General features: G+C 34.5%; 1 protein-coding gene across 2 annotated transcripts; it reads right to left on the bottom strand.

Annotated features, from left to right (window-relative positions):
• LOC115982772 (TATA box-binding protein-associated factor RNA polymerase I subunit B-like) lies at positions 1-10,514 on the bottom strand. Of its 2 annotated transcripts, XM_031105482.1 has the most exons (6): positions 9,614-10,514; positions 6,582-7,418; positions 6,292-6,425; positions 3,802-4,926; positions 3,610-3,694; positions 1-456 (listed from the first exon to the last, which is right to left on the bottom strand). In XM_031105482.1, the coding sequence occupies exons 1-4, from the start codon at positions 10,233-10,235 to the stop codon at positions 4,321-4,323; spliced, it is 2,199 nt and encodes a 732-aa protein (XP_030961342.1). In that variant the 5' UTR covers positions 10,236-10,514; the 3' UTR covers positions 1-456; positions 3,610-3,694; positions 3,802-4,320. The 2 variants fall into 2 exon arrangements, with proteins under 2 accessions (XP_030961342.1, XP_030961343.1); XM_031105483.1 differs by lacking the exon at positions 3,610-3,694.
• Between the last annotated feature and the right edge of the window lie 5,710 nt (positions 10,515-16,224).

Here is a 16,224-nt window from a genome sequence, read left to right as displayed (position 1 = left end):
TTTCAAATATATACTTGTGTTTTAAAAAGCATTAGATCATAATGTTAAGTAGTTATAGTGTCCAAAAAGAATTCAAAAAGTTCAACCTAATAGTAGGCTTATAGCCTATTAACAATTGGCATAACTTTTAATATTCTTGATCCTTTGATCCTATATGTATTAAGCATAATGACATGAATACCTGTGAATTCAAAACAAAAATCAAGATTTGAACTCAATCCACTCACTTCAAAGGCATCTTCTATCTAGCATTATAGGAATCAAACCCATACTATCCCTTTTGTAACCATCATGGTCTCCCACTTGCAAGGGGTGGCACCAGCTCACCAAATGTGTCCCATCGGTGCTACAGGCCATCAACATAGGAGAGGTCACCAAGAAGCAGATGAACATCATAGTTGCACTGGTCATTGTGGTCTAGTGTCAATTTGGTACCGGCAATTTGAAACAAATCCCCTGCACATAAAAAGTAACTGGAAATTAAGATGAGGCTCTTGAGCTGGAACTTAGGACCTGTCCTCTACATTGTGGCCAAAAGGCACTTCCCATCATACCTTGTGTATATACTGAAATCTAACAACAATGACAAGCTAATCTCATATTGCATGACAATGAACCCCACATTAACTTCACATGCATTTTCGAGGGGAAAAAAAAAGATTTTGGAAACTACAACAATTTACAATCTCTTTTTGGAATACAAAATATTATACTCTCTGTTTTTTCTTTGTTTAACAGCCCTTCGTCAACACAATATTACATACATCGGTTATATTGTAAATAAACAAATGGCTAGGGGGAAAAACGGTTAGATGAAAATTAAAATAGATTTTTTTCTCAATTGGAGAAAAAAAGTGATACTTAGTATTATTAGAATTAAGTCCCAGGCCTTATGCTTATGTCATGTCAATTGCGAAATATCACGTTTGTTGTAACACTTCCGAATCATTGTCTCTGTTTTGGCTACTGAGTTTTTTTTTTTAAATCCCAGAAAGTAGAATAGAAAATTTTAACGATAGAAAAATTATAGAATATGGATACAAATACACTACAAGACCTATAGCAAGCTTCTCATATTTTTAGTCAAGGAGAAGACTTAAGATCAACCCATGTCACTCAGATGTAATTGTCTCCACTCAAAGAGACGGGCACCTACAACAGCCATTTACATAGATAAGTAATTCAAACTAAATGTGAACCAAAACTAAACCTCAATAGCTCTAATAATTTTGAGCTACAAAAGAGAGAATATAATAAAAACCAAATGTTCCAACACCCAACTTTCCAAGTGAAAACTTGCAAAAAAATATTCATGTAAAAGGAATTAGCAAAAAACCATTTGTGAATGCAGAAGGTAATTACATCAAATCAAAATACATTCATAACGTGACAGTAATCACTTAACCATGTTCATGATAACCAATAAATATTATTAGTCCAATTCACAAGACTACCATACACACTTGTTGAAATGAATTCTGCTCAGGTATAGCAATCAAAAGCGATCCTCCCATGATATATAACCTACAATCATTAAATTCTACGATACAATCTCTCTTTCAGGCATTTCATTCAACAGTTTGGTACCTTAGGCATAAAGGGTTATATAATTTAAACATATTACAAAACATGGAGATATTGATGAGCTTAAAATTCATAGTGCCATAAGTTGGTTGTACCAATATGTGACTCGCATCATACAAAACATCCTGTCCCTTACTACTTAAAAAACAACTTATGACTCACCAACCTCATAAACCCAATTTAATTAGATCATTAATTACATCAATAACAATCTAAAGTACAACGAAAGAAAAGCAAAGTCAATAAAATTAAAATTAAATGAAACACAAGGTACATATCTTGATTATAATCCACGAACAAGATTATTACTTGGCAAAAAAATCAGACATTCAAACAGAAAACTACAAATACCACATTTGACCAAACTTTCTCACAGAAAAAAGGTTCCATTTATAAAACAAAACCTTAAACTTACCGAACTGGAAAACCAATGAATGCAGGAAACATCAGATGAATCACATGCATAGAGCAAAAAGCTATGTTGTTGTATGATGAAACTACTTTATACATGGAACCTCACCAAGGCAAGGCCCTTTGGACCCACCCCTAGGGAGTAAACCACAGAAATATCATTTGATATATTAATTCCATTATGTAGTAAATGGACATATACTGCATATTTTCATGTCTCATAAATTTGAACAATGACCCTATGACATGTAAAATTTATATTCAAATTTAAACTATGACCATCAACAATGAAATAATTTTGATGAGGGTTGGTGGAAATTTTCTATTTGAAGAAAAATTTGACTCGTTGGAAACAAATCATTATCTAACTCCCCTGAACCTTGCAAATTTGAAGCCAATGTAAGTTGGCTAATACCATTCAAGTACAAAAATTCCTTACAATACATATTCTAAGAGATAACTAAACCTTTTTCCAACTAAAACTTATACAACGCACCCAAACTTCACAGGGACTATACGCTGAATAGTTTGTAAGCAAAAATTATCAATTAGTCACTCTCTCACCGACTCCCCTGCTCTCTCTCTCTCTCTCTCTCTCTCTCACACAGTGATCCTTTCTCTCTGCCTCAGCGCCTCTCTCTATCTGAACACCTCACCAAATCTGTACTGTCCCTTTCTCTCTTTCCTGAGTTATCCCCACTGCCACACGCAACTCTCTCTCTCAGCAACTTCTTGATCAGTTCGGAGAAGAGACGATTTCTCTCCCCAAAATGGGGAGCTTTGTGAGTCTTCTCTTCTCACTAACAGTGAGTTGTGAGTCGTATTTTTCTCACTAAATTGTGTCTATCAAACGGAGCATATTGACTCACCAAAATTCCAATACAACAAAAAACACTATTCACACGTCTTTCACTCTTTTTAACATAGGTAAATATATAATGGATAGAGTGTGGCAAAAACTCTCCTTTGCTGTATATAGTAAGATTTATCCAGCTTTACATCAAGAATTATACTCTAACAGACAAGCATTTGGTAGAATGCTTGGGGGTAGTTAGGTACCTAACATTTAACAGTAAAACTAACAGAGCCTTAAAAGGGAGAAACAACTTTTCATTGGAAGCTAATGAAGAGAACTTCCCCAAAATTCAGGAAAGACTTGCCCTTGATTTTCTAGCTTCAAACCAAGAATGGGGAGGGGGAAAGAACTACAGAACTGAATATAGAGAAACACATCCAAGATCATTAGCAAAGAAACACAATCTTGATAATTAGCAGTAAGGAGGATTTTGATTTATGGATTTGACAGAAAACATGATAGAAATAGCAATTTCACAAACCAATCAAAACCCGCCCCTGGCTTGAGGCCAGCTTAGGACAAGAAGGCCATATTAGCAATTTCACAAACATCATACAGACCATAGTGGGAGACATTAAACCCATACAACATCTCCTTTGGCAAATATGCAGGACAACAATCGATACTTGTGATTAATAATAAAAAATGTGCACATAAAAACCAATAGAATCCATTTAAGAATATGACATCTGCCTCAATAAATAGCCAATCAAGCTTCTTGGGTATAGAAAAAGATGGGTATTCTTCAGAATTTATACCATAAGAGAAGCCTTTGAATGAAATAAATCTCCCCAGACAAGAATCGGCTCTACATGTTAATCAATTGACCGTGCTGCTGGTTTGCTGGGTGGGGATGGGAAAGATTAAAATGAAGAGAATGCCATATGGAAACATAGAAACTAAAAAAGAAAAAAAAAAAAAAAATTTGAGAGTGGTGAGAGATATCTTACCTTGAATCTGAAGAAAAAAGGGGAACGAAGATGAAGGAGACAGAGACTGAATAGTGAAGGAGGTCTTTGCAAAACTATTTAACTGGGTCTTGAATTCATGAGCACATTTGGTGATTTGAGAATCCTGCGTTGCCTTCAATTTCAGAATTTCTTCTTTTTACACATAATTTGGAGCTGTAATTTTGGCCTCCCCAATTTTGGCATGAAATTTCAAATTTCTTAAAATATCTATCCAAATGAAGGAGTTGATAAATGCCATTCTTAAATTCTGGCTTCTCCCCAAATTCAAGCTCTACCCTACCCAAACAGACGGTGAGATTAATTGTATAGGGATTTGGCTGAGCCAATTTTTTTAGAAAGAAAAAAAATTAGACTAATCATGCGGTAAATCCTGATTAGTCTGTTAAGGATATGTAGGCAACCCCAAAATTTTGAGACGGGCTTGATTGTAGTTGTAAAAAGAATTAGAAAAACAGGCATATAAATGAGATATTAAAGTTTATGATAGAAAATGAACTTTTATATATTTAAGTTTGAAAGCCCTATGGAATCATCATCAGCATGCTCTGGTGCTATATCACTACAAAACTGACAAGAAACATTAGGTGGTGTTAAATGCAAGCAGTGGTCAATTCTGTTTTCCAACCAAGCTAGTCTCTTTTCAAGACTCAATACCCCAGTATGCATAATCCGAATGTCAAGTTGTGCAACCCTAGCACAAGCACGAAGCAGTATGTAATAATCAGCATGGGCAGCATAAGTGTAAGCTCCTTCATCCTTCTTCCTCACATAGTGAAGGTAATCAAGTCTTTTGATCTTGACCCTTGGTGGAATGTAATAGAACCTATTCTCCTCCATGTCCAATTTCAAATGTCTGATGGCTTCACTTTGCAGAGTCTCAGCTGAAGCTTGGTCATTGGATTCAGAGTTTTTATCACCACCCAAGCCTGGCTGTGACTCATCTGCGTGAGAAGTTCCATCATCAGAGGATGGGCCACTAACACACCCTTCATCTCTGGTCCTCTTATTATCTAAGGAAATATGGCTAGCCAATCCTTCATCCCTCAATCTCTTCTGGTTAAAAGCACGATGTCCCCCTTCAAAATCCTCTGACGGCTCAGAATCCTGAAATCAATGAAATAGTTTTATAAAAAAAAAATAACAGTAAATGGTGCTATTTCCTAGCTCAAACTATTATATATGCCATTCCTACCCAAAATCCAGAAATTCAACTCTACATAATATGCATAAAATGAACCACTAGACTGATGGCCCTCAATTAAACTTTAATGTGAAATGTGATAAATCTTGCCTTCTCAAGCTTTTGAAGTGATAAGAAGTACAAATGCAGAACTATGTTCAACAAGGATCAGATTAGACATCTATCCCATTATGCAGGGCCTATTGAATGTAGACAAACAAACATCAGTGGAGCTCTTACTATATCATCTCCAGACCTCATGTAAGGATAACATGAAGGGACTAAGAGTTCAGAAACAACTATATGAGGCAGCTATCACAAGTTCACTGAACCATAAAGATATACATCATTGCTCAGTGGTATCCACAACTGAGAGAAACAACCACAATTATATGCACAAAATAACCTCTTTTTTTGCAACCTTCAAATAACAAAAGAGAGATACATGTAAAATATTCCGTTCCAAGTATAGGATACATGGCTGTCCTTTATACAGGACAAGCGGAAGAGAACACAAATAATGTAACTCCCCAATACATCTTCATGAGAGGCCCAAAGTACACAACCATAAAGGCTTTTAAGACAATATTATTCTTTTTCCAGCTGTGACTCACAGAACTCTATATAATGAGCTAAAAAGAGAGAGGTTTCCATATAGGCTGGAAATTTTACCAGTCATGTGTGTATCTCCATCACTCAATTGAACTGAAACATATGAAGTTTCAAACAAGGAGTAGGGGGTTGTGTATAATAGTGGAAGTTAGAACGATAAATGATCAATGGCAAAAAGCAGAATTCAATTCATCCACATATGAAGCAAAGCCCCTACTGTTCGAGTCTAAATTTAGAACCCTAAGAGTAGAATAGATGACTTTTATATGACTTTTGACAGGTGATTCTTGTTAGAATAATGATTAAATGACTTAAATTCACTCTTCCCAAACAGCTTAAGATTTTGGGACAAGTGGTAATTTATCAATTCTGTCCATACAATTTCCATATCTCTTCCTCAGTTTTTGAGGTCTTGAAACTTAATTCGAGGATATCAATTGTACTACTAAGAGTTATTACCTTGTAATTTGTTTTGTACTGCTGGATAACCAGTAAAAAGTATATAGTGAAGACTATTCACAATTCAACTTCCAAAGGACTATTAACTTAAATTGGCTAGTGTAAAGTACTATCCAGTTTCAGTTGATTGGAAGCCTAAAAGTAATTCCAAGATTTATGAATCACAAGCACACATTTGAGGGAGAAATAAATCATAGCTAAGTCAAGCTGTAAACTACCTTCTCATTCTGATAAAAATCCCAGAATTCTTCTATTAACTTCTCCTCATCATGATCCTCAAATGATGGTTCTAATCCAGCAAAGACCACATCCTTACAGTACTGGAGATATGTTGGTAAGTCTTTGGAATACTCTGCCAACAAAAGACTAAAGAGTTAATTTTTGTAATTGATTACCTTAAAGATAAGGAAAAGCTTTCAGAACACAGTATGTTTAATCATATGAGAAAACTACCATCAGAACCAATAAACAACATTGTTATCCATAATACTGGGAAAAAAAAAATTACCGTAGGTGTTAGCAATCTCTTTGTATCTTGCTTCAAGCTTGCGCAGAAGCTCTGCAGCATCTAACTTAGACTTCTGAACCTGTGATGAGTGTCTATAATAATTTGTCCCTAAATCATCCGCACCTTGGCAAGGAGAATCGGATGCCTCTCCAGCATCATCACCCATTTCGGAATCACACATTGGGTCTAATTGTCCAATATGGTTAGATGTAGAAGATGAATCACCATGACTAGACAAACTCTTTTCCCATACCCCAAAACCATGTATATTATATAGAATTCTTATCGCAACAATCAGTATTGACATTACACAAACACGAGTAGGAAGCCTTAACTCATTTGTTGATAACCATAAACCTGGAGGCATTGACCACTCAGATATGCGGCATGTATGAGGGAGAATCTTTTCTGCAGGAAGACATAACTTCTGCAGATAGCGGGAAGCTATTGCATAGAAGTTGACTGGAGGTAAATCCAAGCCTATGGACTGAGCAATTATTGCTGCCAGTGATTCCAACTTCTGGAATGGAAGAGCTTGAGACGGTCCGAACATAATTCTTGAACTTATAGGGCAGGCACTTGATGGACGTCCAATGCATTTTTCAATTTCAACAAATGCAGCAAAATATGGAACCTTCCCTTCGAGTGACCACTTCACCATGTCTGTTGGCAGGATTGCTTCCCTGGCAACATGACAAGCCAGAAATGAAACACCTAAAGAACAAGATAATGGGATCCTCTTCCTCAAGGATCTGTACCAAATCATTACTGCTCGCTGACCATACATATTATGAGGTTCTTCACGGTATTTTCGTCGCTTATGATCTTCCGGTTCGTCTGAAATTAAGGAAGAAATATATTTACTTATCAAGAAAACATCCATATGAGAAGAACATCTACCTCATTACAAATCTTAGAAATAACCAACACTAAAATTTCCATGTAATACACACAACATAAAAAAAAGGCTAAATTACATATTACACCCTCTAACTTTTCCCACAATTGAATTCAGTTCTTAACTTCACTTTCATTCAATTCAATCCTCTAACTTTTAACTTTGTTCAATTCAGTCCTCCCATCCAATTCTGTTAGAATATTGCCGCTAAGTATCCCAAGATGAGACCCAAAAACAGCATCATTGTAGGGGTTACTAATGGCGCAATTCTAACAGAGATTAACAAGATGACTGAATTCAATAAAGTTGAAATTTAGAGGAATGAAATGAACAAAAGTGAAGTTATAGGACTGAATTGAATTTTAGGCAAAGTTAAAGGGTGCAATTTGTAATTTAGCCTAAAAAGAATGTTGGCAAAAAAATAAATAAAAGTGAGTCAAGCACTCGCATAAAATTATAAAGAATGAACTTACATAGAACATTGATCCAATTCATAATGCAACCAAGTCAAGAAACTAGGGTCACAGCCAAGCTTCAAAAGGACAGGAACACTAAAAAGTTATGGCACATTATATCATATATGATATATGGATACTAAAGTTCATAATATCCAACATATTTGGAGAGTCGATTCCCTCTTAATATCCATATCATGCCTGACTCAAACTAATATCACAATTTCACAAGCAACATCATCAGACCATGACATTTAATTCAAATAATCACTTACAAACTACTTACACGACTATTTCCAATTAGGCCACATGATACTCTATTAAACCTCTGTTTCTTATCCTTTATATCCAACAATTAAGTTCTACCAGGATCCTAGCCATTCACTTTAAATCAAAGCTAGTCCAGTTCACAATAAATAATGAATTTTTTATAGCATACATGTTACCACCTAACTCTCTATCAAAATGATAACTAAAACTGATTTTAAATGAAAACAACAACAATCAAGCCTTAATCCCAAATTTTTTGGGGTAGACTATAAGTCCTCAATAGATTAGTTCACCTGTTCACTCCGTTTCTATACCATCCTATCAAAACAATTACTGAAACTGATATTAAACGAGGTGGCACCAGATTCACCGTCTTACTCCATTTCCATATCATACTATGAAAACCATAACCTAAAATAAAACTGATTTCAAATGACATCACACCATATTCACCTATTTCACTCAATTTGTCTCCCATTCTATCAAAACCATAACAGAAACTTAAACTAATTTTAAATGACTTGACAGGTTACACCATATTCACCTATTTGCTCCATTTCAACACCATTTTATCGAAATACTAATAACTAAAACTGATATTAAATGGCATGGCAACATATTCACCCATTTGTTCCATTTCTATACCAGTCTATCAAAAGATAACTGACAACTGAATTCTAAATAACATGGCACCACATCACCCGTTCCCTCAATTTCTATACCATTTTATCTAAACTATAGCTTAAACTGAAACTAATTTTAAATGGCATGACAGTCTGTTCACCTGTTTGCTCAGTTTCTATACCATTCTATTGAAACACTGACTGAAACTAAATCTAATTTTAAATAATGTGACACCATATTCACTCCATTTCTATACCATCCTATCAATAACTTAAACTAATGCTAATTTTGAACGACATGACACCATATTCAACTTTTCCCTCCATCTCTATACTATGCTAACGAAACAATAACCGAAATTGAATTTAAATTATGTGACACCATACTTACCTACTTTATTTCTATAGCATTCCATCAAAAGCTTAACCAAGACTAATTTTAAATGACGTGACACCATATTCAATTATTCGCTCCATTTTCTATACCATGCTAACGAAACAATAACCAAATGAATTTAAATGATGTGACACCATATTCACCCACTTTTATTTCTATATCATTCCATCAAAAGCATAACCAAAACTAATTTTAAATGAAGTGACACTGGATTCACCTACGTGACACCATATTCAATTATTCGCTCCATTTTCTATACCATGCTAACGAAACAATAACCAAATTTGAATTTAAATGATGTGACACCATATTCACCTACTTTTATTTCTATATCATTCCATCAAAAGCATAACCAAAACTAATTTTAAATGACGTGACACTGGATTCACCTGTTCGCTCCATTTCGGAGTTCTGAATGGTTTGATCAGCCCAGTCATCATCGAAAACCGCAGAGCAAGCCACAAACCTCATCCAAATAGTCCCAGCGAGCCCACAAATCAAAGGGCTCACCTTGAACTCTCTCACCAAAGCCTCACACTGAAACTGTATCATATACTGCAAACCCAACACATACCGAATCCTAATCTCATTGTAATAGTCTTCAAAGGTAGGCTTCACCTTCACCGAACCCCCGAAATCCTCAGGACCCGTGGGCCCATCAACGTCGGCTTCGTAAAACTCTTCCTCTTTTTTGATGGGTGTGGCATCGTTGTCAATGTTTTGGGTCAGAGAGTTCCAGAAGAGGTTGGAATTGGGGGTGGCAAATTCGGGTTGGGAAAGCGGCTCGGGTTTGATGTTGGCTTGGCTGCCGCCGACGCGGCGGCTCAAGCTGGCGACGTAGACGGCGCTGCCGCCGAAGCCTTTGTCGACGAAGTCTTCGTCTGCTACGCCGGTTTCGATGAAGTCTTCGGCTTGGGCACCACAGCGATCGCAGTAGAAATAGCCGTCGGAATCGCTGGATAGGCCGACGAAGCCGCAGGTTTGGCAGGCCAAGTTCTTTGGGTCCGCCATTACCAAAAGCTTAAAGCAGTAACTAGGCGCTAATTTTTCAAAAAATTTGAAGAACCCAGAAAGATAAATTGCCCAAAAACGAAGCCAAGATTGGATTTTGATGAAAATTGAAAGAGACCCAGATGGTGAAAATCGATATTCTTGGGAAGCGTCATTGGTAGAGAGCGAGGTTTGATCGAATCCTCACATGGAATGAAGCGGCGGCCTCTTTAGAAAGACGATATAGAGAGAGAGAGAGAGAGAGGCTTGTGAGAACGTTTTGATTTTTGGCGGTGTGTTTTTTTTGGTAAAGGCTGGATTGTTTTTTAGTTGGGCTGGGTCAATTTCTTATTACCCGTTTGGTTTGAGCTTTTTGGGCCAAAATTATGAGCGAAAACTTTTGTTTTAAAGAGAGTTTTAACCTATGAATTTGAAAACTTGACCATAAAGTTTGGTCAATTTTTTAAAGTCATGCTTGTAATTATTGACCTGACTCACTTGAACTCGTAATAATCATATCATGGGACACTCTTGGGTGCATTAAACCTATTAAGTCGTGGCATTGTATTTTTGTGAAACACACGACTTGAATCAGGTAACTCTTGAACATGCAGGTCTGATCTAGTTCGAGACTTCTACCAATGCACCACGCCCCTAGGAGGCTTAAAATCATGCTTTTTGAGTCTTATAAACATGAAAAAGTGCATTTTTTTTTTCTCGTTGTATTTCTTAAAAAGCAATTACAAATCGTCACTTTTTCAAAAGGGTAAAACTTGGGTCCAGTGTCTAGTTACAACCGACACATCACAATGGTGACACATTTTATCATTTTAACAGGTTCAATGTATTAGATGTACTCAACCCAAACCAAATCCTTTTCAAAAATGAGAAAAGCAAAATGTTGAACCAAACTCACCATAATTATAATGAAGACCTAGGACTTTGACGAGCTTTGAGGACCATTACTGTGTGTTGTACTTTACCCCCCTTACTGGGCTTTTCCATAAGATGTTATTGGGCGTAGTTGTCTAAATGCCATGCAGTTTTGACCATTATTGCTATATTGGGCTTGGGTTGATTTAGACCCACACAAAATGAATCCTGAACAACCAGTCACCAATAATCAATGGAAACCATATGACTAGGTTTTCGTTTTTTTTTTTCATAACTCCAATTTGGTATTCAAAGTTTCAAACTAGTAGTACACGGATTAATTAAGAAGTTATATATATAGAAGTTGAGCTTAAAAGCCATGATTGTGCCAAGTGGCTACTTTCATTGATTAGTAAATTAATTATATATTTTTTGTTAGGATATATTCAGGGCCGACCCAAGGCCTAGGCAATGGTTAAAAGTTTAAATATTTATAAAATTATATATATTTTTTAAAGGTTGTGCATTTTTTTTTTTTTTTATATTAATGATGTTAAGGATACTACAAATTTTATTATTAGCTTCCAAATTGCCATGTTACTAATCACAAAAAAATTATTTAAACATTCATTAGTTAAATTGATGAATTTCATCAATGAGAGTCAATATCACATTATATTGTGAACATTTTATAGCGTTTTAAACACATTTTTCTTTTTCATTTCTATTAAGACTCTCAATGTACGAGACCAATAGAACCCTAACCCAATTGAAACTCTAAAATGTTTCAAAAAAATGTTGCAAATGTGTTAAATTATAAATTATAGATTAATCTTCTCCAATAATTTGAGACTTTAATTTTTATAAACTGATATCCTACAAAGCCACACACCAAATAATATCTATCTCCCTCTCTTAAAAATAAGATATAAAATTAAAAATTAGATTTTAACTTTACTTAACAGTATATCGTTGTATATACAAAATAAAGTATTTTTTTAATTGTAATAAATTTTTAATTTTTATTAATATTTATGATTCAACTATAATATTCAATTCTTTATTTAACATTAATTTAGTTGGTATTATTCATCAAATTATGTATTTAATGTATTAAATTAACCTTGAGTTGCTTAGTATTAAATAATTTTGTTCAATGATATTTACATATTAAAAGCCATGCATAAATTTTTTGCCTTAGGCCCCTAATAATGTTGGGCCACCCCAAATATATTTCCTCAATTAATGGATAATAATCATAATATTTAACAACTGTAAAATTTTATCTTTTAAATTTTAACAAATTTAAATCCTATTTAAACTAAAAGTCTATTATTAAAAATTCTAAACTTAAATTTCAAACAACTACCCACATTTTCTTTCTTAAAAAAGAAAATAAATAAATAAAAACCCATGTTTTGACAAAGGGATAAGATTTAACAGTACTTTTAAAAAAAAATTAAATTCTATTAAACTAAAAGTCTATTATCAAAATTTTCTAAACTTAAATCCTACATAACCCGCATTTTTTTTTCTCCTCAAGTTACATGATTTACCAATAATTTAAAACAAATTTAAATCCTATTCAAACTTAAAGTCTATTATAAAAAATTTCTAAACTTAAATCCCACTCATGACACAACCCAAGTTTTTGTTTCTGTTTTTTTCCTCAAGTGGCAACTTATTAAATTAATATTTTATTAGGATATTAAGCTACAAAACTCTTGACTAAGAGATAAAATTTAACAACAATTTAATTTAGATAAAGCATTATCATCTATGTTTTAAAATTTTAAATTCAACTCCAACCAAAAGTCTATTATCAAAAATTTCAGAACTTATAATAAAAGTTGAGCTTAGAAGCTGTGCCAAGTAGCTATTCTCATTAATTAGTAAATTAATTAAATATTTTTTGTTAGGATATATTTCCTCAATTAAGGGAAAATATTTAATAACGGTTTAATTTAGGTAAATATCATTTAAATTTCAACAAATTTAAATCCTATTGAAACTAAAAGTCTATTATAAAAAAAAAAAAAAAAATCTAAAGTTAAATTTCATACAACCACCCACTTTTTTTTAACAATAATTAAAATAAATTTTAAATTCAACTCCAACTAAAAGCCTATTATCAAAATTTTCTATAGAAATATGGCTAGCCCGACTGTGACTCATCTGCATGAGAAGTTCCATCATCAAAGGATGGGCCACTAACACACCCTTCATCCTGATTCTCTTATTATCTATAGAAATATGGCTAGCCAATCCTTCATCCCTCAATCTCTTCTGGTTAAAGCACGACGTCCCTCTTCAAAATCCTCTGACGGCTCAGAATCCTGAAATCAATGAAATATTTTTTTAAAAATAACAGTAAATGGTGCTATTTCCTAGATCAAACTATTACGCCATTCCTATCCAAAATCCAGAAATTCAACTCTACAGAAAATGCATAAAATGAACCACTAGACTGATGGTCCTCAATTAAACTTTAATGTGAAATTTGATAACAAATCTTGCCTTCTCAACCTTTTGAAGTGATAAGAAGTACAAATGCAGAACAATGTTCAACAAGGATCAGATTAGACATCTATCCCATTATGCAGGGCCTACTGAACGTAGAGAAACAGACATCAGTGGAGCTCTTACTATATCATCTCTACAGTACACCTCATGTAAAGGGACTAAGAGTTCAGAAACAACTATATGAGGTAACTATCACAAGTTCACTGAACCATAAAGATATACATAATTGCTCAGTGGTATCCACAACCGAGAGAAACAACCACAATTATTAATTATACGCACAAAATAACCTTTTTTTTTTTTTGCAACCTTCAAATAACAAAAGAGAGATACAAGTAAAATATTCTGTTCCAAGTATAGGATACATGGCTGTCCTTTATACAGGACAAGTGGAAGAGAATACAAATAATGTAACTCCCCAATATATCTTCATGATGTGTGACTCACAGGACTCTATATAATGAGCTAAAGAGAGAGGTTTCCATATATGCTTGAAATTTTTCCAGTCATATGTGTGTATCACCATCACTCAATTGAACTGAAACATATGAAAGTTTCAAACAAGCAGTAGGGGGTTGTGTATAATAGTGGAGGTTAGAACAATAAATGACCAATGGCAAAAAGCAGAATTCATCCACATATGAAGCAAAGCCCCTACCGTTCGAGTCTAAATTTAGAACCCCAAAAGTAGAATAGATGACTTTTATATGACTTTTGACAGGTGATTCTTGTTAGAATAATGATTAAATGACTTAAATTCACTCTTCCTAAACAGGTTAAGATTTTGGGACAAATGGTAATTTATCAATTCTGTCCATACAATTTCCGTATCTCTTCCTCAGTTTTTGAGGTCTTAAAACTTAATTTGAGGATATCAATTGTACTACCAAGAGTTATTGCCTTGTAAAAGTATATAGTAAAGACTATTCACAATTCAACTTCCAAAGGACTATAAACTTAAATTGGCTAGTGTAAAGTACTATCCAGTTTCAGCTGATTGGAAGCCTAAAAGTAATTCCAAGATTTATGAATCACAAGCACACAATTGAGGGAGAAATAAATCAAAACTAAGTCAAGCTGTAAACTACCTTCTCATTCTGATAAAAATCCCAGAATTCTTCTATTAACTTCTCATCATGATCCTCAAATAACAGTTCTAATACAGCAAAGACCATATCCTTACAGTACTGGAGGTATGTTGGCAAGTCTTCGGCTTGGGCGCCGCAGCGGTCGCAGTAGAAATAGCCGTCGGAATCGTCGGATAGGCCGACGAAGCCGCAGGTTTGGCAGGCCCAGTTCTTTGTCTCCGCCATTACCAAAAGCTTAAACCAACACTAGGCACTAATTTTTTTCAAAAAAATTGAAGAACCCAGAAAGATAAATTACCCAAAAACGAAATAATATGATGCCAAGATTGGATTTTGATGAAATTGAAAGAGACCCAGATGGTGAAAATCAACGTTCTTGGGAAACGTAATTGGTAGAGAGCGAGGTTTGATCGAATCCTCACACGGAATGAAGCGGCGGCCTCTTTAGAAAGAAGAGAGAGAAGTTTGTGAGATGTGTGTTTTGAGAAACGTTTTGGTTAAAGGCCGGTTTGTGTTCTTTATAGGTAAAGGCTGGTTTGTTTTTTCGTTGGGCTGGGTCAGTTTCTTATTACCCGTTTTGTTCGAGCTTTTTGGGCCTAAATCATGAGTTTGAAAACTTGACCACAAAGTTGGTAAATTTTTTGAAACCAATGCTAGTGATTATTGACATGGCCCACTTGAAGTTGCAGTACGCATGTTATGAGGCACCCTTGGGTGTATTAGGGCTATCTAAGTTGTGACACAATATTTTTGTGAAGTACACGACTCGAATTAAGCAACTTCTAAATATGCAGATGTGATCTAGTTCGGGATTTCTATCAATGCACCACGCTCCTAGGAGGCTTAAAATCATGCTTTTTAAGTCTTATAAACATGAAAAAGTGCATTTTTTTTTTAGTTGTATTCCTTGGGAAGCAATTACAAATCGTCACTTTTTCAAAAGGACAAAACTTGAGTTCAATGTCCAATTATAATAAACCCGTCACGATAGTGACATATTTCTACTTTTGGTCATATGTCATCGTCTCAACGGGTTCAATGTATTAAATGTACTCGATCCAAACCAAATCCTTTTCGAAATTGAGAAAAGCAAAATGTTGAACCAAACTCATCATAATTATAATGGAGACTTGGTACTTTGTCTTGGGGACCATTACTGTGTGTGTTGTACTTTACCCCCCTTATTGGGCATTTACATTAGATGTTATTGGGCGTAGTTGTCTAAATGTCATGCAATTTTGTCCATTATTGCTATATTGGGCTTGGATTGAGCTAGACCCACACAAAAATGATTCCTGAACAACCAGTCACCAATAATCAAGGAGAACCATATGACTAGGTTTTTGTTTTTTTTCATAACTCCAATTTGGTATTCAAAGTTTCAAACTAGCTAGTAGCCTAGTAGTACACGGATCAATTAAAAAGTTTTATTTATTTTTATATATATACATATTTATTTATGTTGAAACTTTAGTAGAATTAAATTACAATTACATCGTGATTAAATTATCGAAATCTAAACTCAT

Source organism: Quercus lobata, chromosome 3 (genome assembly GCF_001633185.2).
Source record: "Quercus lobata isolate SW786 chromosome 3, ValleyOak3.0 Primary Assembly, whole genome shotgun sequence".
Taxonomy (NCBI): domain Eukaryota; kingdom Viridiplantae; phylum Streptophyta; class Magnoliopsida; order Fagales; family Fagaceae; genus Quercus; species Quercus lobata.
Note: the sequence above shows the minus strand (reverse complement) of the source record. Positions and strands in the feature narration are given on the sequence as shown.

Coding starts and splice junctions, on each gene's coding strand:
- LOC115982772 (XM_031105482.1), bottom strand. CDS start 10,235: ATGGCGGACCCAAAGAACTTGGCCTGCCAAACCTGCGGCTTCGTCGGC. Junction 7,419..9,613: donor CTCCGAAATGGAGCGAACAG/GTGAATCCAGTG, acceptor CCTTAATTTCAG/ACGAACCGGAAGATCATAAG. Junction 6,426..6,581: donor AGAGATTGCTAACACCTACG/GTAATTTTTTTT, acceptor TTTTGTTGGCAG/AGTATTCCAAAGACTTACCA.